The 24,907-nt window shown below is 34.3% G+C and overlaps 2 protein-coding genes across 3 annotated transcripts; both read right to left on the reverse strand.

Annotated features, from left to right (window-relative positions):
* Positions 1-369: 369 nt before the first annotated feature.
* Positions 370-1,855, reverse strand: LOC109205694 (protein FAR1-RELATED SEQUENCE 5-like). The gene is made up of 4 exons (XM_019368435.1): positions 1,717-1,855; positions 1,385-1,581; positions 1,081-1,270; positions 370-872 (listed from the first exon to the last, which is right to left on the reverse strand). The coding sequence occupies exons 1-4, from the start codon at positions 1,853-1,855 to the stop codon at positions 370-372; spliced, it is 1,029 nt and encodes a 342-aa protein (XP_019223980.1).
* A 2,252-nt stretch (positions 1,856-4,107) lies between these two features.
* On the reverse strand, positions 4,108-8,810 carry LOC109205703 (protein FAR1-RELATED SEQUENCE 11). 2 transcript variants are annotated; one of them, XM_019368445.1, is made up of 4 exons: positions 8,608-8,810; positions 6,679-7,646; positions 5,683-6,126; positions 4,108-5,044 (listed from the first exon to the last, which is right to left on the reverse strand). In XM_019368445.1, the coding sequence occupies exons 2-4, from the start codon at positions 7,633-7,635 to the stop codon at positions 4,445-4,447; spliced, it is 2,001 nt and encodes a 666-aa protein (XP_019223990.1). In that variant the 5' UTR covers positions 7,636-7,646; positions 8,608-8,810; the 3' UTR covers positions 4,108-4,444. The 2 variants fall into 2 exon arrangements, with proteins under 2 accessions (XP_019223990.1, XP_019223989.1); XM_019368444.1 differs by having other exon boundaries at positions 6,679-7,689.
* Positions 8,811-24,907: the final 16,097 nt, after the last annotated feature.

A 24,907-nucleotide genomic window follows, 5' to 3' on the forward strand; every position in this document is an offset into this window, starting at 1 on the left:
GCCACAGCTACACTTCTTGTTTTCTAGACACACAATGTACCGCTTCACACCATCTAACACAGTATGTATATGATCTGTTGAAGCCCTCACCTACAATTGCAGAACAAACAGAAAGAAAAATATTTACAATCATAAAAATAGATTATCTACAATTTATCTACAAATTATCTACAATGTACAAATTAACTACAATTTATCTACAATCTGAAAATGCTGTATATTAAAATATTATTTTTATGCACCAAATAAACAGATCTTACCCTAAGTTTCTGAGATAATGTACTGTTTTTCTCCAATTCTTTGTTGAATTTGTACCCAAGGTATGTGAAGGTACCATTTGCTTTCAATAACTTCTCTTTCGTCCAAGTTTCAAGAAGGTGTCCTCATATACTCTAATAGGTCAAATATTGGCAGCTCTCTTGCATATTTTATTACAGCATTCAATGATTCTGCAATGTTTGATGTCATAGTCCAAGTTCTATTCACCGTTGCATGTACTCTTGACCATCTATGATAGCCAATATCATAGAGGTATGATTTAACACGAGGGTCTATCTCTTCAATCTTCGACATCCTTTCATTAAATTCATCCAGAGTGTATGACCCTGCTGTAGCAAAGTACAATTCATGTAATTGTAGATGACCCTTCTTGAATTTTGACCTTATATTTGTCCAAATATGCCACATGCAAGAGTAGTGTGGCATGCCCGGATAGACAATTGATGTTGCCTTCAGTATACTCTCATTCCTATCTGAAACAACACACATTGAAGGTCTTTCACCATATGCCTGCTTGAATTGCTCAAAGAACCACTTCCAAGATGCGTCATTTTCAGAATCAACCACAGCATATGCCAAGGGCAATATTGTACCTACATTATTAATTCATAAAATATTAATTGGCAGCTTTGAAAATGTATATAAAAATATAAATACACAACAACTACAATATATCTTCATAATATAGACAATTTATCTACATTTCATGTAATAGCTACAAAATAACTATAAAATTACTATAATGTATCTACATTTTATAGACTGCCTACAAAATAACTTCAAACTTTTTACACTTTTTACCTGCTGCATCCATGGTGCTTGCTGTCAGCATAATCCCCCTGTAGGCTGACTTTAAGAATGTCCCATCAACCACTACTACTGGCCTACAATGTTGCCAACCACTTATTGATGTACAAAGAGCAACAAATGCGTATAAGAAGCATTCATCTGCTGTCTTCTTCAATTTAACAACCGAACCAGGATAAGTCTCCTAAAGAATATAAAAATATTTGGGTAATTTGCTGTAGGAGTCAGCCGGATTCCCTCTCAAAAACTGTAAAGCCTTTTCCTTTGCTCTCCATGCTTGCATGTAGCTTAGGTTCACTCCGTGTTCTGCTAACATGTCAGTTTGTATGTCCTTTGGTGTGTAAACAGTCTTAGGATCACAATACTTTGGAATGACCATGCTACCAACTACAGCTGCAGTACGTTTGCGTTGTATGAATGTTTCGTCCATTAAGGAGCATGTCTGTTGCCTTGAAGTGCCATTTACAGTTTTCACCAACGCATACAAGCCAGTAGCTATACAAAAAAATACAATATTTAATACAGATTATAAATGTAGGTGCAACAAAAGGACTGTTTTAACATAAAGTAACATAAACTACAATTTAACTACAATGTAACTATAATTTATCTACAATTTTTAAAAAATACATAACTTGAGTAAAACACTGCTTTTAATGATCTTTTCTCCATACCTTCTATGACTAGATCTTTTAACTCTGTACTGGAACTTGTGCATCACACAAAAGTGCTTCATTGCTGCAGCTACAGTTTGCTTGTCTTGATACATTTGTCCTTCTTCAATATCAGTTTGCGTAGATTCTTTTAATTTCACTTTGATATTCCTCTATAGCTGGAGAGGATGGCATATCAAGTAACTTTAGGGATCCAGACGAACCTGCATCAAAATAAAGATAAACAGTGTCATTATAATTTTGTAGAAAATTTATAGATTTTTTGTAGATATAGTGAAAATTTTGTAGTCATCCATTTTAGGATGTCAGACATTGTAGTTAAATTTTACTATAACTGTTGCAATTTGTAGAAATTTGTGAAAACAATACTGCTTCGTACATAATTAAACTGATTTGTATTTTATTTGACTAGATTTTGTTCTAAACATAGATTGTAGTTTTATTTGAAGACAACATTTTGAAATCAACAATTTCTAAACATAGATTGTAGTTTATTTTGTCGTATATATGTAGTTTAATTGTAGATAAATGTAGAATTTTGTAGATAATATCGTAAAACCATAATTCTATGCAATTTCGAACTATACAACGTGCACTTGTGTTATCGTTGGTGATTGCCAATTCCATATTGAAATCTCGTACACTTATACATAACGGATATGAACCTAAGTTTTTATTCTCCTTTTTGGTCTCCATATACACACGAACTCCCATATCATTCCTAATCTCCATTGGGGGACAATTGTCGTTCACGATGTATTTGATTTCTACAATTTTTTTCTGAAGTATCAATCGATAGTTGTTCTGCAATTGTAGAAATCAGAATACTGTAGCTTGCATTCTCATCTACCACAGTGGCATCAACTTCAAAATCTCTAAATCTGCCATAGTTATCCCAATTCCATTCAATTGTAGCATGATTGCGATTTTGGACATGATTGCTTGTTGTTGTTGATGTTTTTTTGGATTTCTAGATTGAGAGAAGAAAAGATGAAGAACAGATATATGATCGACAATTTGATTTCTGAAAACGACGAAGAACAGAATATAGCAATTTTGAGTTGTTGAATCTCGAAGATTTGAATTCTACAATTTGAATTCAGTTTGTTGAAGTTGTTCGTAGTTGAATCTGTTCGTACTTTTTGAAGCTGTTCGTACTTTTTTTTTTTAATTTTTGAATTGTAGTTAAGAGAAAAATATGCAGATGAGAAATCTCCTTTCCATTTCAAAAATTGAATTTAATGTAGAATCAATCAATCCCAAGATTCTTTCCTGATTTTTAGCGCGTTTTTAAGGGAATATTCTGCCCTTTTAATACCTAATAAACGAATGGTACAGAAATTGTAGGAAAAATGTGGACTAGGCGGATAATTTAGATACTATGCACATATTTGATAATAAAGTTTTATATATGGTATAGGAAGGAAAAAATCTCTTACTCTAAAGTTCAGTGGGTGGGCTAGGCCTATATAAATTTAGATATCCGATACTAATGGGTTTATCCGACGAAAAAATAAAACGAAAGAAATTCAATTCTTTTGCGCACTTTGTTATCTCTGTCTCTCTCAATCAAAACTCAAGAATCAAGAACAGAAAGGGCTAAATGGAAGACACTCATTGCACCAAAGACGTCACTATTGGAGAAGCCTTAAGATTTAATCTATATGGACATAATGAAGAAGGTGCAGAGCGAGGATGATTCCACCAGGGAAAAGTTTGCTGAGTTCATCTATAACAAGCTTGCTCCTTACTATTTCTCGAGATCTCTGAAGACAAGGTCTAATCTAAAGAAAAAATTAAGGTTCTTTTCCATCAACAAGAATTTCAAAGAAGACACAATCTCCTATTATGACCATGATTGTCATGTGGTCATCTATTAACTCTGTGACATTCGGACAAATTAAATAATAGTAGCTTATTTCCTCTTGATAATGATGTTTCTTCAATGAAGGAAATGACACATTTCTTGTTCCTACGTCTTCCGCTGTTATTGTAGTCCGCTGTAATGTAGATGTCTTATGTTTTGCTTGTCGTTTATGGATGTTGACAATTGTTCGCTTATTTGCTTTTGGGTCGTGACAACTACTAATTAACTACAGTATGCAGTCCAAACGAGTTCACCATGTGTCTCCAATCCAACTCAAAGTCCTCCCACAGATTCCAAATTATTGAGTCGGTCCGTAAAACTTAAAAGTCTATAAGTTTAAATGGCTAATAACTTGCAAAAAAAAAAAAAAAAGAGAAGAAAAACATAAAATAAAACCAATAGAAATTGTGTGGTCTAGGAAGACAACTATGGCTTGTATAGTTGCACACAAGACTAACAACCAACATAAGCACGGAACAATAAAAAAATCTGATTCCTTTCCTTTCCTTTCCCTTGTTCTTGAAAGAGCTCTCTTCTTCCAATGCAAAAGCAATTACATAAAGTAAATGTTTCACCTTTTTCCTGTTTTTTCCCTCTAGCAAAAAAAACTTTACATATCAGATACCTATCTAATGACAATAACATAGTCTAGTAAAACATTTTGCAAATTTTTAATAAAAGGGTGTCAAGCCAGCTCAACTCTTTACACACTAGCTTAGACAAGTTTCCCCTGTTTAATTTCTATTTTACCTATCGTCTACAATAATTCTGAATGTAAATTAAACTATTCTAACTATAGTCAAATATTTCTCTGATTTCAGGACAACTCTCTAACACCTTGTGAACAAATTGGCTGTTCTCTTATCCTCGATAAAAGGATTGAAACGTTCTCTGTTGCAATCTCAAGGCGTTCCCTTGACTTTGCTGATTCTGTTACTAGAGTAGAAACCATACTCTGCAGTAACTGAACCCTCTCAGTGTGGTCATTGTGAGTATTTTGAAGAGATTTTGTTGATGGTGTACTGATTCGTCGCCACCGGTGCGGCAGATATCTATCTGGTATTTGGAAGCAATTTCCAGTGGACAGAACACGGAGAGCATGGCGACAAAGTATTCCAGAGAACTCAAATTGATGGCAGCTGCAGCTTATGATGCCCTCTCTTGGAACCCAGTAAACTTTCCGCCCCCCCTCGAGTTTTGTGTGGTGTCGGACAAGGAAACTGTCTTCCGTCTGAAATGATGCATAATGGGCAGCCAAAACAAGTTGTTCTTGAAGCTTGGAGAATGCGAATGGTGTCAGAACTGTAGCAGCATGTGCTTCCATGGGAGCGCCTGTTTTCAGGCATATATTTTGCAGATTTTGTTGCATAGTCTGCTGTTCTCCTGCTTGATCCTTGAAATCAACTGTAACAGCAACCTGATAATGCAAACTATGTAAATAAAGATATTTTTTACGAGGTAGGTGCAAACTATGTAAATAAGAATAGAGATCACCTTTTTTTGTTGCATAAGGTAGTTGCTAACTATGTAAATAAGAAAAGAGATCACTTTTAATTTGTAAAAACATATGATTAACCAATCATTACCACCTTGAGTGGGTTTTGCAGTATACATGCTAATTTTTCAACTATTCGACCATCTCTAACATTCAGCAATGACCTCAAGTTGCCTATACACCCCATCAAGTAAAGTAAGTGTAAAACCATACAAATTCATAACTTAAAATAACTAAGGGAGAGGGGTGGGGGGGAACATGCGGGTAGCAACCACGGCATTCATGGCATTCTTCATGACAGACAATTTTCTTCCTGGCATATCCCTCAGAATACAGATTATCAGGAAGCAAGCATGTGTTTCTACATCCTGCCAGTTTTAACATAATGAGAAACTTTGGTTCTGTAGCAGATATTAAGCCCCTAAACCTTCACCAGAGATATCAAGTCCCTAAACTTCATCTGGTTTTGAAGTGGTCAGAAGCATTTATTCAGCACTTGAAGAAAATTTTACCAAGAATAATAAAGGTAAAAAATAACAGTTAAGTTCAAGATTACATACTTGTTCCACAAAATGTGCTAGCCGGGTTTGTGCACTCAGAAACCGTTGGATAAAAGCATTGATTGACTTTGAGTGGCCTGCTGTGGTCATACCAGCAAAAACATGGCTCCTAAGGTATGGTAGCGCCCACAGTGATCTCAAGGCAAATAAACTGGCAATATGCCTGTTTGTATGAAGTCCGAACGAGTTCACCATGTCTCTCCAACCCAATTCAAAGTCCTCCACAGATTCCAAATTATAGAGTCGGTGAAACTCAGCCTTCCAATCATTGTACCGCACTCCTAAAACAGCATTAAACCATGATGGGAACTTTGAAACGATAAGCCAAATGCAAAGGGCATGCTTAGTTGAGGGCATCTCCAAGGTAATTGCTTCTTTGAGACACATATTTTGATCAGTCAGTACTGTTTGTGGAGCCTTCCCATTCATGAACGCCAAGAATGCCTTAGACAATTGAAAGACAAACAAATATCAACAGAGATTGTGGAAATTGTGAATATACTCATTTGTAGACATCATTTTATATTTATCATGCATTTTCTTCTATTTTCTCTAATTTAATATTTGTCCTTCTATTGGAGCAGGAGCGGGTAGTAAGAGGCGTTGTAACATTCCTAAATCGAAATCTTCATACCGTAAAAAGAAAAGTATCAACAGAATAACAAAAGGATTGATATAAGATCAGATCTTTTCTTAGAATTGATTAATACGTACATTTGAATTTTATTCAAAATTTACAGAGCCTGATCTAGCAGATAGGTACTGCTGATATCCCACAAGCATGAAAGCACGTGACCAGGCACATGAATCATAGGATGCATTTGAATCAGTCAGCATTAGATATCCAGATGCCATATGCTTTTTCCTTTTCGGAGAGGATGGGGCAGTTAGGGATTTAAAGAGGGGTAGGGATCTGAGTAAAAGTAAAGGCCTTCAAATTGGCCAGTGGTTCAGGTAAATTAACAACATGAATTTTGCATATCTCACTCCTTTTACCTTCAAAGACCAAGAGTAGGATCTCAAAGTTTCCTCTCGCAAAAGAACACAGCCAAAGAAGCATGGCATACCATAGTTGTTCACTCCGACCCATATCCCGAGCGGCATGTCAAAAGCAGTCAGCCGATGAGTTGTATCAAACACCACAGCATCGCCAAAAACGTCATATGACTGGATGGATGAGGCATATGACCATGCAATATTTTCTAACCTGTTGTTGGAATCTAGTGAAAAATCATACTTGAAATTGGGATCTTTTTCCTTGATATTTCTACACATTCTCAACAAGTCTATGCTTTCGTCCTCAGGATCCACCTTCCTGAATGACTGAAGCAAATTTCTGACATCCTTCTCAGTAAATGGCAAAAAGCCTGGTTCCACACCCTTCTCAAGCTCCATAAGCCTCATCATTTGCTGCACTGAGATTCCTGTTTTTGCAAACATTAGAATTCGGCTCTTGTCTGAATCTGATATGCTGCGATATGCAGGAAGAAAGCGTACTTGGTTTGGCTCTAGAAGTTCGTGATTATGGTGGTTCATGAAACCAGTCACTCTCCATTCAGGCACTCCTAAGTCAGTTGTCTTGCTTATCCGCATATATGCTTGGCATCCACATCGGGAGGATTTTCTGTTCCTCTGAGGCTTATTATCATTAGCAGCTTTGACAGGAGTGTTGCCTGCACGATGGCAAACAAAATAGCGTCTTGTAAGCCCTTTGCCCACACCATCCTTCCCTTCTGTACGGTGACGCCTGATTGAAAAACCACAGCCTCTGGCAAATTCAGCATAGAATTCATAAGCAGCATCATGAGTGGGAAATCTTTGTCCTATATACGGAACTGCATCATTAGTTGTCTCCAGAGACAGCCTTGTTTGATCGGGTGATTCCTCAGTGCTGCTTGTATCATCCAAAGACAGAGATCTCTGATCCGAGGAATCGCCATAAAGTACCATCATCTGCCCAGCCTCTTCAGACATTATAAACTTGTCAAGATACTGCTCACTACAAACCTAGAACCATGTCTAATTTTTTAAGTCACACAGATATTGTAAAACTTCAACAAAATGGTTGTGTTTAATATGTTACAATAGATATGCAGCCTCATGTTACTTAATACACACATATATAGACCTAACTAAACTAAACATAGAAGAGGCACTCAGTCAAAGCAGAAGCCAAAAAGAAGCGCTAATAGAACAACTCACAGTTCATTTTGAAAAAAGACTAGCATCACAGCTAGTATGTGCATGCTGTGGCAGAAACTGACACACAGAGGCATTTATCCTCATAAAACAAACGAATACCAAAAAGACCACTTTCAATAGACAATATTACATCTATTTTCACATTCTAAATGTTGTTTTTCCACCATTAGCTCCACTCAAAATCAACAACGAAACTACCTTTTACTCTCCATTCAAATTCACATAATTTAGAGGTAATATCAATGACCTCGAGTTTCTAAAGGACAAAAGGTTAGGACTGTAGAGCTCCCTTTCAACTGCATACACACACACACACCCCCATAAATATGTACACGAGTTTGCCGCAACGTAAATTGGCGAGTTTTAAGAACTTCTAATATTTCAAGTAAATTGGTGAATTTTAAAATAGTCCACTAACTGTCCATTGAAACTTACAGAGATAAATGCAAAATTGACAACTTCAGTTCTCAAACCTAATGGTGTAAAGAGAAAAAACACAGTTTGCCACAATGTAAACCTAACAAAAGCTTCAAATCTACGACAAAAAAGTACGCAGCTTTTACATACTTGAAAATTACCTCCCTAATGTGATACTTAAGGGTCTACTTCTATCAAAAACTATAAGCTTTACAATGTGACTAAAGCATTAATCAAAGCACCGCAAATTGAATTTATAAAATTTCTAAAAATTTCAAACAAATGAACGTGTTAACGATTACTTACAGGATCAGAGAAAGGAACCAGTGGTTTCATCTAGAGCACCATCAATGTTTGTCTCTACTGGAAACTCCATTGAACAGATCAATGTATTTGCATCTACAAACACGCGCCAAAAAGCGTTGTGATTGATTGATTGTCCGTTGGGAAACAGAGAGAACAACGTTTAAAAGTGAGGAAGAACCCTAATTTGCGCAGGTGTGTGATGAGACCGTTTTATACTGCGGCGCACGTTTAAGGGATTTGGTCTATTCTGTTAAGAAACGGCGTCGCTATCTATCCAAACGCTGTTTTCAATCGAATTTCCCTTCTCCTCAATACTTCTTTTGTACCCTTCTGTTATGTTTTGGTAAATAATTCGCACTAAATTTATATGAAACCTTTTAGCTAGCGTTTGGCTATAGATCCAAATTTATTTTGAAAAATATGATTTGGGTGAAGTTTGATTTGAAAATGAAAATGTGTTTGGACATACGTTTTCAAAACATATTTTGCCAACTTTATTTTGGAAAAATATGTATATAATTCCCAAGTTTTGGGATTTTGGCCCAAAATCGGCAAATTGGGGTGGTTTTGGGATTTGGGGTTTGCGATTTGGGATTTTGCCAAAATGTGGGCAAAATTTATGGTCAAACATGAGTTTTAAAAGTAAATCCCAAATTTATTTTGGCAAAACTCATGGCCAAACGGATCCTTAAATTTGAAGAGTTTCAAATAGCTTACGCTCAATAATATGAATTTATGGAGTTATGTAAAAGAAATTGAACTATCTATACAATTTTATAATTAAGCCTTAAATCACTTGTCTAAAGTTATCTTAAAAGTTTCACACAATTAACTTTAGTCCGAAATAGGGGTGGCAAAATGGTTAAAAGAAAACAGTTAACTACACATATTATCCACTAAAAATAGGTTGGATAATGAACTTTTTAAAAACGGATCAAATATGGATAAGAATCATATTATTCATTTAGAAAATGGATAACCAATGAGTAACCAATGGATAACCAATGGGTCTAACTTTTACATTTGTAAAGCCTCAAATTGGGGGTTCCTCAAGTTAGGGAGACTAAGAATTCTCCCAAAAGTTATCATATACAAGAAGTCATGGATAATATGGGTAACCCATATTATCCACTAGTTAACCAATTTTTTATCCGTATTAAATATGGGTCGGGTCGGATAATTGATCGTTTTTCATTACCCGTTCTCAACCCGAACCATATTCGATCCCACCTGCCCGTTTGCCTCTCCTAGTCCGGAATCAACATAATTTCTCCAGTTTCGAAGTGTATGGTTTATTTGCAAAAAAAAAAAAAACGAAAAATATAAACAATGGCTTCAAAAAGGGCTCTTTGAGAAAATCAGCCATGTTTTAGGGTGTGTTTGGTAACGGAAAATGTTTTCCGTGGAAAGTATTTTTCAACAAAATATTTTCTTGAAAAATAAGTTGTAATCTTACTTATTTATCGGTATTTGGTACGCAAATTAAGGAAAATAATTTCTCAAAAGTATTCATAAATAATTTAGATAAAATAAACATGAAGCCATAAACTTTCAAACCAAGAACCTTCCGAACCCACAAATTTCATAAACTTTTGAAACAGCTAAACTTTCCAACTCGTAAACTCTATAATTTTTAAACCCGCAAACTTCCAAACACATAAACCTCCGAACTCATAACTTTGGAACTCGTAAAATTTCAAACCTGTAAACTAAAAAATGAGAAAACTAGAACTGAAAATATATTAAAAAAATATTTTTTGCCCCCTGTGCGGGGAGGGGGGTGATAGGGTTGGGTGGGGGTGTGGTGGGGCGCAAACTAACGAAAAAAAAATAGAAAATTGAAGTCGGAGGGGGTTGGGGTTAGATGTGAGGGTAGGTGGAATTCTAGGGAAGTCATTTTCCTCCAATTTCAAAAAAAATGAATCTAGGAAAATATTTTTCAAACTATTTTATGCAACCAAACAGTGAAAAATGAGAAAATATTTCCGTCATATCAAACACACCCTTAGTGTTACAGCTGCCAAAGTGCATAAATAACCGGATAGTCTAGAATTTTTGTCATCACTTTCCTCCTAGGTAGAACATCAAGTTTAAACGTGTTTCTTCCTCATTTGCCTCATGCACACTACTTTTAACTTTTGACCTTGAAGTCTGTCCATAGATTAAATTAAATAGAATTTAAAAGGGGTTTTGGCATGGTATAACACCATACCCATATAATTGGCAAAAAACAATATTAGTTATAGATATTTGCATCAAATAGCCAATAAATGTATATCACAACAATAATAATATGTATATCACAACTTTTTTTTTCTTCTTTGTCTATATTAACATGTATATTAAAAATTTATTTTCATTCTTTGTATATAAATAATATTATTCTTTGTATATCAATAATATAAAACTATATATATAGTTACTGCTGCCTTTATATCAATGTATATCACACTAAAAATATTGTATTATTTGTATATCACAGTGTATAGTACATCGAACATGTGTATACCAAAATAGATATCATAAGTTTATTTTTCTTCTTTGTGTATGTCAAAATTAATTTTCTTTGTATAGCAAAATATTATTTACTCCCACAATTATATTTATATTTTAGAACTTGCTTAAACATGCTATATCAAAAATTTATTTTCTTTTTTTGATCAATAATTAATAATTATATTATTTGTATATCACAGTGTATAACATAATAATAATGTGTATATCAAAAAAAAATATTAAAATTTTTCTCCTTCTTTGTATAACATATTTCAAATTGAAAACTCAAGTTCACGACGACTCTACACGTGTATCCTCTATTGTAACCCGTGTATATCGCTGTGTATATCAATGATATCTCATGTATATTATGTGTATCTATGTATATCCATGAAAATTTGTGTTATATATACGATATACAATGTGATATACACGGGCATCCATAAAGAATTTGTGTTGTATACACGATATACAAAGTGATATACACAGACATCCTTAAAAACTTGTGTGTGATAAACACTAATGTACACGATATACAACGTGATATACACATGTCGTAGTTGGATTTTTAGGTCTGAATTTTTACCTGAAATCAGCCTAAATCACTTCTAATCTTGCTCAAATTTTGTATATAGCCTCGTTTGGGTATTTTCAACCAATTTCAATCACACCCACTCATTCAATCCAACTAAAAAAAGGAAGAGAGAAGAAAAACAAAGTTGAAATATATTTTCTCTCTCTTAGTTTTTGCCAATCTTGCTCAAATTTTGTATATAGCCTCGTTTAGGTATTTTCAACCAATTTCAATCACATTCACCCATTCAATCTAACAAAAAAGAAGAGAGAAGAAAAACAAAGTTGAAATATATTTTTTCTCTATTAGTTTTTGCTTCTGATTTTCTCTGATGCAATATCAACCTTACCTTTTCATCCCACTGATTTTTTTTGCATAAGTTGAAAGAATTTTTGCTAAACTATGAGAGCAAAAGAGAAGAGATAGAAGAAGAAATACAAGTAGAAAAGGGGGAGAGAATCCAAAATAAGCGTGTAGTTTTTTTAGAGAGAATAAAAAGAGTAGTTTTTTTTAAGATTTGGCTATATAATGCCAATTGTTTGGGGCTATCTTTGCCAAACCTAATATAATGCTAAAAAATTGCCAATTTCTGTTAGGATTAGTTACCTCATATAGCAAAGGTTGATACCTTATTTATTTTAAATAAATACCCTTTAAAAAATTATATTCCATAGCTACCTTTTGATATCTATTTATGGTCAGCTCCTACCCTTAAGCCATAAAATAAACTTTATATTATTTTTCTCTCTCATATCCCCTCAAATTTCTCCATCCCCTACCCCATATATATCTCCCTCTCTCTTGCTTTACTTCCTAATGTCTTCTCCTCCGCCGAATCAAGGCCGAAGATGAAGGCACTGGACTTCGGCTTCTGTTGCTTCTACTTTTTATAAGCGGCGGAGAACACGACTTCTCCTCCGAAGATGGAGAAGAATCCGTTGATGGAGGCAGCCTATTAGAGCGGCTTCTAAGTTTCTTCTTCTCCCCTTCATCACATGCTTTGTCTTCAATCCGGTAATTACGTGCTAATCGTCGGCAACTGGAGGCAACGGTGACGGCGAGCGAGGACTGGATACTGATGCTGCTTCAACGAGACGACATTAGGGTTGTTCTTGAACAAAGACGACGGAGTTGGGGGTTGAGCAACTTAGATTTTCTGTTAATATATTTCAATGTATTTCAATGCATCTCGATGTATTTCATTGTATTCAATATCTTTTTTTTCATTGCATTTCAATGTATCTCGATGTATTCTATGTATTTCATTGTATTCATTATCTTTTTTTTTTCATTGTATTTCAATGTATCTCGATGTATTCTATGTATTTCATTGTATTCATTATCTTTTTTTTCATTGTATTTCAATGTATCTCGATGTATTCTATGTATTTCATTGTATTCATTGTCTTTTTTTTCATTGTATTTCAATGTATCCCGCTGTATTCTATGTATTTCATTGTATTCACTGTCTCGCTATATTCCATGAATGTATTCATATATTTTTAATTAATATAATTTATGTATTCATATGTATTATATAATTTCTCTGAAGATTGCTATATTTTTGGGTGTTTTTCGGTTGAGAATCTTTTTTATAACTGGAAATACAAAATTTGTGTGTTATAATTGAGGTTGTTGAGTTATATTAGGAGTCTATTATGTTAATTGATTCACTTTCGGTTTAAAAACAGTATAATCCCCTGTTTCACGCCGTGAATACAGTCGGATACAATAATCCGTCCAGCTATAATCCCATGTTTCACGCCATGAATACACTCGAATATAAAAATCTGTTTAGCAGTAATCCCCTGTTTCACGCCTAGAAATGCTACTGTATTCATGAATACAATAGCTTAAATACATCGAATACACTCTAAAAAATCTGAAAACATAGCTATAGGAAGTAATATAGTAAATGGTAGCTACAACTAGCTAATAACTACTAAAACATAGTGGTTTCTGAAAGTTTCTCTTTCTGTTATGTGTTGTTATCGGATGCCAATTTTTCAATTTAAAATCACCCCAAAAAAAGTGTCATATCTCTGCAATTTGTTGGGCCACCTTTGAGTAAGGCCCATTCAATTCTGAGGTTTCATATGGAAAATCCAAATAAAGCCCAGAAAATTTTGTGCCGAATGAAAACTAATAATCGAAATCGGTGTTCTAATTGATATGACTGGAGTTGTATTTTCAAGTTGATGTAAAAAAAGAAATTGACTAAGTTTAGCTTGTTTTCTTAATGAAAATTATTGTCCATCTTCATTTGTCTTAAAATGCTAATAAGAAAATATATATTACACCATGTAGAATAAATAAACTCAAAAGGCACAATTTTTTTTGCTGGACGAGTATCTTGAGTCCTACTCCATATCAATTGTCTTGTTAACAAGTCAGTCGGTGTACCATCAAAGATTGTACCGAAATAAATAGAATCCTTTCATTCTAAATTAGAGATATCAAGTTCGTGCCATAGGAATAAAAAAAAATTAATAGAAAGTGGTTCTCCAATTGAATGAGCCTTACCGCAATGAGAATTCGGATTAGTCAGGATCCAAAAACAGGTATCAGACATTGGGTGAGGAAAAACTAAGCAGTCAGTGTTATACATCTAAACACCACAAAGGTATGTGGTGGACATAGGCGGATTTAGTGCAATAGTTACGGTTTACGTGAACCCAGTAACTTTTGAAATCGAGTTCATTGGTATGATTATTATTGTATACTAATTTGAGATTGTGTAGGAATCCATAAACTTAAAATTCTGAATTCGCCTCGTGAAATGAATGAAATTCCTTCGTCAGATTTGAGGTTCGAACTTTATGAATGGAGTAGTCCTATATAGAAGCACTAAATTAGTGGACTTGAAATACCAAAAAACTATTGCCTTAACATCAAACCAGCCTCATTAGTCCCTCAAATTTTATTTATTTACTTTTACACCCCAAACATATATATTGAAGTATTGCAAAATAATAGTAAAATATTCTCGTTAGAATATATTTGAACCGCTTTTACCTGATACCAAGCAGGCTCTCATTAACCTGATAAATAAGTGAGAATGTCACAGCCAATTACGATTTATGACTTATAACATACTACTAAAAGAATAAAGCTAGTGGGAATTAAGGACCACCCATAACCCATTAAAGTCTTATCGCACTCAAAATAGTGCTAATTCCAATCAACTTTGCTTGTTTATTTCAATGAAAATATTTTTCTCTCCGCTAATCAATTTAATATAAACTAATAGGGTTGTAACAGCTTGTTTGGATAGTTGTTACCTATTATATTGTATCGTATTGTTACTTTAAATACAATATTTGTTTTGATTGTTACTTAAATTTTACTGTATTGTATCGTTAAATCTGTCGTTACGTAACGATAAAATGTGCCACTTTATGTGACAATCGATTTGGTGTGGTCACGTTGTTACCTTGTCTTTTTCTCTCAATCTCACCCTTTATTATTATTAAATAATTTTATTTTATCATTTACTCTACCTTTTTATATACCGTACCATAATTTTTCTTTATAATATTGCAAGTTTATTCTTCATATTGCTGGTGTGCGATATCATAAAATGACGGCAAACGACGCAATCTATCCAAACATTGTATTCATCAAACGATACGGTACAATACAATACAATACGACACATTAAGAAACGACACGTAACAACCATCCAAACAAGCTATAAGTTGTTCGAACTTAATTTGGTATCTCACAATTAACTATTTTCCTTTTTGACATTTCAATTTATTATTCTAAATTCAATAGTTTATTTTTCTGAAATAATGTAATTAAATTTCTTGAAAATAAATTTGCTTTATTTCTTTAGTAATGTAAAATTCATCAGTCACATATTATGACTAGTGTTAGTCAACTGTATTTGTAAACTAATTCTGGAAAAAACAAAGCAGAATAATATATAAACAGAAAACGTAAAGAGATAGAAATCAATTCGAGCCCACTGAATTCACAGTGTTTCCTTGAGGAATTTAATCCCCTCCTAGTACCCAAGGTTATGGATTATTTCCTCCCAGGATAGAACGAATTACACACCGGTATAGTGGTACTTCAAACCCCAGTGTTTCAATGAACACAAAGTTCGGTAGCAAATCACACTTATTGTTGCTTTGTTTGATGTTAAAAGTATGCAGAAGAAGGAGGAGGAGAGACTCAGGAAATCGTATGGAAATTCTGAGCAAAATAGCCTTGTATTTATAGCCAAAGTTGGGCTGGAATCTGAAGAGATACAACTCTTCAGAATGGTTGTTTATGCAAAACGGCCACGGCATAAATGCCATAACATTTTCAACAATAAAGAGGGAAAATAAAGAGGAAAAATTGAAGGGTAGTTAATTTTCTGTTACAAAAACAGAAAACTGAAATTTGGATAACTGAATTGGATTTAATATTAATATTTATTTTAATATTAATATTCGGTTATTAAAACAAATATTTAATAACATTTCTATTAATATTTTACTATTAAAAAAAAAATTTGGTCCAAAAATTAATCAATCCGATTCCGAATCCGAAGCCGAGCTGAGCCGAGCGAGCGACGATGATGACGGCGCGAGGCTTTCCTTCTTCTCAACTCTTTATGAGCTAGAAGAAGAGCAATTGCTTATATACCCATCAAAAACCTTTTCCTCTTTCAATATGGGACAATGTCCCTTTGCCAAGGGGGGAAACTTAAAATTTCACTCAAAAATTTTATTTCCCTCCATTTCCCATTCACCCTCTTTTAAGTATTTAATATAATTAAATACATAAATCCCAAAAATCCCCACATGAATGGGAATGACTATATCACGAAAACATGCATGAAAAACTGTGTGATTCGCAAGCAAGGATTAATTGCATCTGGATAAGTGGGTTTTCCTTTGAACTTTCCGTAGTGAACTTATGTCGGATATACTCGATCAATCGGTAGATTTGATATCTTTGAATCGTCGAACTTTAGTGTATACCCAGACAACCACAAGTCACACAACCAACCGTTAACCGTCTTTGATTCTCATTGTCGTGTTCGTTTCAGCCATAAACACCGCCTGGTTTCATAAGTGCGTAGAGAACTGGCCTTCCAAAGTTCTCCTTGAAGCGGCTAACACTTCACACTTACATAGGTGATTCCTAAACGTGTCATCCCGTAGATACACTATTTGATATACCCCGTATCAAATTTAGAAATCATTAAAAAGCCTTAATGCTTTATCCTTGGTACTGAACATTGTCTCATCACGAGAATGGACCAAAGTTTAGTTGACAATGTTGAACCGTCATTAATGACTTTGTTTGATCTCCTTGAACCTGGATCTTGGGATCTCCAGTCTTTTAGGTAGAGTTACCGCCACTATGACTTGTTCTCGGCCATAGTCCCATTTCCCTTGATGATTTCTCAACTACTTCTCTAGTTAGGCCTTTTGTAAGTGGATCCGACACATTATCACTTGACTTTACATAGTCAATCGTGATAGTTCCTCTAGATAGTAATTGTCTAACGGTTTTATGTCTTCGTCGTATATGACGAGATTTACAGTTATACATAACGCTCCCAGCCCTTCCAATTGCCGCTTGACTATCGCAATGTATGCATATTGGTGCCAACGGTTTGGGCCAAAATGGAATATCTTCCAAGAAATTCCGGAGCCATTCAGCTTATTTACCGGCTTTATCTAAAGCTATGAACTCAGCCTCCATTGTAGACCGGGCAATACAAGTTTATTTGGATGACTTCCAAGATACCGCTCCTCTACCAATAGTGAATATATATCCACTTGTGGACTTGGAATCAATTGATCCGGTAATCCAATTTGCATCACAGTATCCCTCAATGACCGCAGGATATTTACTGTAGTGCAAAGCAAAGTCCTGGGTATGTACTATGTACTAAATACCCCAAAACTCGTTTCATGGCCATCCAATGAGATTGACCTGGATTGCTCGTATATCGACTCAATTTACTTATAGAACAAGCTATATCTGGTCGTGTACAATTCATGATGTATATTAAGCAACCCAACACACGAGCATAATCCAGTTGTGATATGCTTTGGCCTTTATTCTTTGTTAATGCAAGATTCACGTCAATTGGAGTCTTTGCAACTTTAAAGCCCAAGTGCTTGAATTTTTCAAGTACTGTATTAATATAATGAGATTGTGACAATGCCAGACCTTGAGAAGTCTTATGGATTTTAATTCCCAAAATTAAATCAACAACTCTCAAGTCTTTCATATCAAACTTGCCAGTTAGCACGCACTTAGTAGCATTTATGTTGGCAATGTCATTACTCATTATCAGCACATCATCCACATATAAGCAAACAATGACTATGTGATTTGGAACATTTTTAATATACACACATTTATCACATTCATTTATTTTAAAACCATTTGACAACATTGTTTGGTCAAATTTCGCATGCCATTGTTTGGGTGCTTGTTTTACTCCGTAAAGGGACTTAACAAGTCTACATACCTTCTTTTCTTTACCTGGAACCACAAACCCTTCAGGTTGTTCCATGTAAATTTCTTCCTCCAACTCTCCATTTAAGAAGGCTGTCTTAACATCCATTTGATGAATTTCAAGACCATAAACTGCAGCTAACGCTACTAACGTTCGTATGGACGTAATTCTTGTAACTGGAGAGTATGTATCGAAATAGTCAAGACCTTCTCGTACCCTTTGACCACAAGTCTTGCCTTAAATTTGTTAATAGTGCCATCATCTTTCATTTTTCTCTTAAAGATCCATTTAGAACCCAACGATTTATTTTCAGGAGGAAGATCAACCAATTTCCATGTATGGTTGTTCAGTATGGATTCTATTTCACTATTGACTGCCTCTTTCCAAAATAATAATTCTGAAGAAGACATAGCTTCTTTAAATGTTTGAGGCTCATTTTTCAATAAGAAATTCACAAAATCTGGTCCAAATGAAGTAGACGTTCTTTGACGCTTACTACATCTTAGATCTCCTGGTTAAGTGTACTTTCTTTTGTTTCTTCCCGAGGTCGTTTAGATCCTTCACCAATCGACTCGCATTCCTTTTTATACGGATATATATATTTTCAAAGAACTCAGCATTATCTGATTCTATAACCGTATTATTATAAATGTCGGGATTTTCTGACTTATGAACCAGAAATCGATATGTTTCACTATCAATCGCATATCCTATGAAAACACAATCAACAGTTTTTGGTCCTATTTTTACCCTTTTGGGTTTAGGAACTTGCACTTATGCCAAACACCCCCACACTTTAAAATAATTTAAGTTGGGCTTCCTTCCTTTCCATTTTTCAAATGGAATGGATTGTGTTTTGCTGTGGGGTACTCGATTTAGTATTCGGCTAGCCGTAAGAACGGCTTCCCCCCACAAGTTCTGTGGCAAACCAGAACTTATCAATAATGCGTTCATCATCTCCTTTAATGAACGATTCTTTCTTTCTGCAATTCCATTGGATTGGGGCGTGTAAGGGGCTGTTGTTTGATGAATAATTCCATATTCTAAACATATTTGTACAAAAGGAGATTCATATTCACCACCCCTAACACTTCTTATCATTTTGATTTTCTTGTTAAGTTGCGTTTCAACTTCATTTTTGTATAGCTTGAATGCGTCTATTGCTTCTTCTTTACTATTAAGTAAGTAAACATAGCAATATCTAGTACTATCGTCAATAAAAGTTATGAAATACTTCTTTCTACCGGGAGATGGTATTGACTTCATATCACAAATATCTGTGTGAATTAAGTCTAAAGGATTTGAATTCCTTTCAACTGACTTATAAGGATGTTTAACATACTTAGATTCCACACATATTTGACATTTTGATTTGTCGCATTCAAATTTAGGCAATACTTCTAAATTAATCATTTTCCTCAAGGTTTTATAATTAACATGACCCAAACGTATATGCCATAATTCATTTGACTCAAGTAAGTAAGACGAAGCTGAAATTTTATTATTATTTTCAACAACCATTACATTCAGCTTGAAAAGGCCCTCAGTGGGGTAACCTTTTCCTACAAATATTTCATTCTTACTTATTACAACCATATCGGAAACAAAAACACATTTAAAACCATTCTTAACAAGAATTCCAGCAGAGACTAAATTTTTCCTAATCTCGGGAACATGAAGGACGTTGTTCAAAGTCACCACTTTGCCGGAAGTCATTTTGAGAAATATCTTCCCACATCCTTCAATCTTGGCCATTGCAGCATTTCCCATAGAAAGCGTCTCATCGGGTCCAACAGGAGCATAAGTAGCAAAAGCTTCTCTAACAGCACAAATATGGTGAGTGGCTCCAGAATTAGTCCACCACTCTTTAGGATTGCCCACTAAGTTGCATTCGGAAAGCATGACACATAAGTCATCAACATCATCATGCTCTTCAACCATGTTGGCTTGACCCTTCTTCTTGTCTTTCTTCGGAGCATGACACTCCGTAGATTTGTGTCCGGCTTTTCCACAGTTGTAGCAATTTCCACTGAACCGCTTCTTGCTTGGGTTGTATTTCGGTCCAGAAGCCTTCTTCCTCTTTTTGTTCTCTTCAACAATATTTGCTCCCATTATTGTTGAGTTTCCACGACCTCTCTTTTCAGCAGCTTTGTTGTCCTCTTCGATTCTCAACCGAACAACGAGATCTTCAAGGGACATCTCCTTGCGTTTGTGTTTTAAGTAGTTTTTGAAGTCCTCCCACAAAGGAGGCAACTTCTCAATCATCGCTACTACTTGGAATGCTTCATTGATGACAAGACCTTCAATGAAATTTCTGTTAGTAAAAATACTAAGATTACTACTTTCAACATCGGTATTAATTTAATTTATACCATCAGCAATGAGATCGTGAATAATCACTTGCAATTCCTGGACTTGGGTAATAACAGACTTGCTATCTACCATTTTATAGTCCAAAAACTTTGCAGCAGCGAACTTCTTCAACCCGGCATTTTCGATTTTGTATTTCTTTTCAAGCGCAGTCCACAGTTCTTTTGACGTTTCCACGCCACTGTAGACGTTATACAAAGCCTCTTCCAGCCCGCTTAGAATATAATTCTTGGACAAAAAATCTGAGTGCTTCCACGCCTCAATCACGAAAAAACGTTCAGTTTTTGGAGTTTCATCGGACAGCACAAGAACATCTTCCTTGATGAACTTCTGGAGACTTAGAATAGTCAAATAGAAGAACATCTTTTGCTGCCAGCGCTTGAAATCAATACCGGAAAATTTTCCGGGTTTCTCCGCCGGTGCCAATGCTATCGGTGTTGTTCGGCTTGTTGAGGCATTGGCAGTCACCGTTGGAACAACTTGGTTCACATTATCATTAATCATTTCTGTAAAAGAATGACACAAACGTTGAAATCACGTAGATTTTAATCTCCAATAGAGTACAAAATCACAAAGGTTTACTCTCCAAACAGTGAGTACAAATACAGAAAATATATTAAATTCCTTAAGCTTGTTAGCCAACTGTATTTGTAAACTAATTCTGGAAAAAATAAAGCAGAATAATATATAAACAAAAAACGTAAAGAGATAGAAATCGTTTCGAGCCCACTGAATTCACAGTGTTTCCTTAAGGAATTTAACCCCCTCCTAGTACCCAAGGTTATGGATTATTTCCTCCCTGGATAGAACGAATTACACACTGGTGTAGTGGTACTTCAAACCTAGTGTTTCAGCGAACACAAAGTTCGGTAGCAAATCACACTTACTGTTGCTTTGTTTGATGTTAAAAGTATGCAGAAGAAGGAGGAGAAACTCAGAAAATCGTATGGAAATTCTGAGCAGAATAGCCTTGTATTTATAGCGAAAGTTGAGCTGGAATCTGAAGAGGTGCAACTCTTCAGAATAGCTGTTTATGCAAAACGGTCACAGCATAAATGCCATAACATTTTCAACAATAAAGAGAAAAAATAAAGAGGAAAAATTGAAGAGTAGTTAATTTTCTGTTACAAAAACAGAAAACTGAAATTTGGATAACTGAATTGGAGCGGAGCCGAGCGAGCGACGACGACGACGGCGCGAGGCTTGCCTTCTTCTCAACTCTTTATGAGCTAGAAGAAGAGCAATTGCTTATATACCCATCAAAAACCTTTCCTCTTCCAATATGGGACAATGCCCCTTTGCCAAGAGGGGAAACTTAAAATTTCACTCAAAATTTTTATTTCCCTCCATTTCTCATTCACTCTCTTTTAAGTATTTAATATAATTAAATACATAAAACCCAACAACTAGTCGGATAATTTTGATTTTCATAATCTAAAATGGCTGACAGACAGGCTATAAACTACAAGCAAAACACCCAGCTTAAGCTGTAATCCTCAAAAGAACACTAATTAAACCAAAAAAAGACAAAAGCTGTTTTATTTTCTTTGAATGAATATTTTCATAACTTGGCCCTATATGTACGTAATATTCATATAATTATTAGACTCGCACAAGGTAATTGTGTTCTTTTTTTAATGTCAACTTGTCACATGGATTCGTTCTTTTCTTTTCCATTGGCTCCACGCCTTGTCCATTCAAAGTAAGTAAGTTTCGTGCCAGCAGTATTTGGTAGAATTATTTTAATCTTCTAATCATAAATCGGCTACAATGATTTCTCAATTTCGAAGAAAAAAAAATATCCTTTTTCCATGTATTTGTGTAGACATACAAAAATAACAATTTTATGTAGTTTTATTTTTGTTATTTTTTTTTTATAATGTAAAAATAGATGTAATATTTAGGCGACTTTTGAAGGGGAAAAAAAAGTAGAAAGGCGCAGAGATTGTCTTAGCATAATGAAAGCCAAAGCTAATGACTCTTTTGAGTCTACGGAATTTAGAATTTGGATCCTTTATCATAGATAAAATGGTCTCTGAATTAAGTTTTCATTTGTTCTTTTCCTAAATTTTATCCCGTTGTAGAAAAAAGTTATGTTAAATCTAAATATTTAAACCGAAGAATGTACAGAAATTTTTTAATGTCAAAGTTTACCTTGTCGTTATGTATGTAAAATACCTATTGGTTATTGGTAATGTATGCATCATATAACAATACAGAAATGTGATATTTCTTGCTTAAATATTGAGGAGTGGATAAGTAAGAATAAAGATAAAGGGTTTACCGCCAAAGGATGTGGTGCAGTGATGAGACTGTTCTAACCGCCAAAGGATGTGGTGCAGTGATGAGACTGTTCTTTCCTTAATCAGAGGTCTCCGGTTCGAGCTCTGGGTATGAAAAAATCCTTGGTAGGGAGCGCTTCCCCCCGAATGGAGCCCTACGCGGCGCGAATCCGAATATAGTCGGGCTCCAATGCGGATACCGGACACCGGGTGGGAAACAAAAAAAAGATAAGGGTTTCAATATAAAGAGGAGAAGAAGGCGCTTCACATGTTTCTTACAATTATTCCCATTACAGTGATTTGTCAGTGGAATCTTTTGAAACATTAGCATCATCATAAAACCACAAAGTTCCATGTTTATTATATTAAATTAATGTTCAAATATTTTGATCATGTATTATTAAAAGGATTGTTAACCATGAATTAAAGAAGGTAATTGGTATTAAGTTTGGCCTTTTACCTTTTAGTATGCGATAACGAGAAATAATATTTAAGATTAAATTTCGAGATTAGTTTGTATGCAACTCAAATATTTTTTTGGTTATTGTGTTATCTCTCGTCGGATAACTTTGACCACTAATACTTTAACAATTATGAAAAAAACAACTTTTAACTTTTTTGTCTTTAAATTTTAAACCTTGTCTTCTATGATTTTCAGTATTCACTCGCTTTATTGACCATTTTATCACACCTCTTAGCGTCTTTTGTTTTTAATCTTTTCATCCACTAATATTCATAAGTACTACCTCTATCATTCAATAATCCATTAGTTCCTAATGATCGAAAAACCAATAACCTATCACATATTGAATTCTAAAAAGGAGATATCTTCTTTTTGGTAAGTTTTACAATAAATATACTTGCTGAAATTTGTAAATTGCTATAGAAAAATAAATTACGAGAAATGGGAAAGATAGTGCCTTGTATATAGAAGGCAATCATTCATGTCACATGCACATTATGTTCTTTGCATTTTGAATATTTGACCCTTGCTTGAATTTTTGTTAACAAATCCATTTTCACATGGGAGAAATTAAGATAATTAAATATGAGTTCCAGCCGTTAATGAATAATCATGTTAGAATTTCAAGATTTTTGGGTCAACTACTATGATTGGTTCCACTTTTTCAGTTTTCACCTCATTAATAGTAATTTTTTTTTTTTTATGTCAATCAACTAACTACAAATGAATCAATAAATAAATAGAAAGTACACTTGTGCGTAGTTAGAAAAATTAATAACCTGACCTAAATTGGAAGAATATTGAGAAATTCAAGAAAGTTGGACTTTACACACTAGCAAAATTAACAATTACAACAAAATTGCTACCTATTAATATTGAAAGAGTTTCTTTAAAAAAATAAAAATAAAAAGAGAGAGAGAAGAGATCACGCCACCTTATTCCAGAGTTATTTAAATGTAATTCCTATTTAATCCAATAATTGAAGCCTTTCAAAATCACGATAGCTCCACTATACCTTTCTTTGCAGTTTTTTTCATTTTTTATTTTTTAAATAATAGCTAATCATTTTAGTAATCTTCAATCAAATCAATAAAACTTTATATATTAGGGTGCTGCTCCCTACTTAGAATTAGAATCAAGATTGTGAATGTTTGTCAAACTAAACCAATAATATCCAATTAAAAATATTAATTTCCGTTTATTCCATATAGAATGTCAAATAAACACAGTATTCCATAAACATCAAGAGCAATAAATTGTAGGGGCAAAGATCACTTTAAGTCCGCCGCTGAAATTATTTATATTCGATAACCGCAAAAAAATATAATATATATATATATATATATATATATATATATATATATATATATATATATAAAAAGATTTAAATATTATTTTGATGACGGCTATACAATATCATTTTTCTTAATTTAATTTGTAGCACAAAAATACCACTAACTCTATCCAACTGTCACACACGACAACATTAAAAAACATACTATCCTTTTCCTTCTAACAAATTCCATTAATTCAATTAGCATTTTAACACGACATTAACTTCTTTTCTAAAGCAAGAGATTATTTAAATTAGACAATAGCATAACATAACTTGACAATAACTATTCCACGGCCGCCAGTGGGCT

Source organism: Nicotiana attenuata, unplaced genomic scaffold (genome assembly GCF_001879085.1).
Source record: "Nicotiana attenuata strain UT unplaced genomic scaffold, NIATTr2, whole genome shotgun sequence".
NCBI classification, from domain to species: domain Eukaryota; kingdom Viridiplantae; phylum Streptophyta; class Magnoliopsida; order Solanales; family Solanaceae; genus Nicotiana; species Nicotiana attenuata.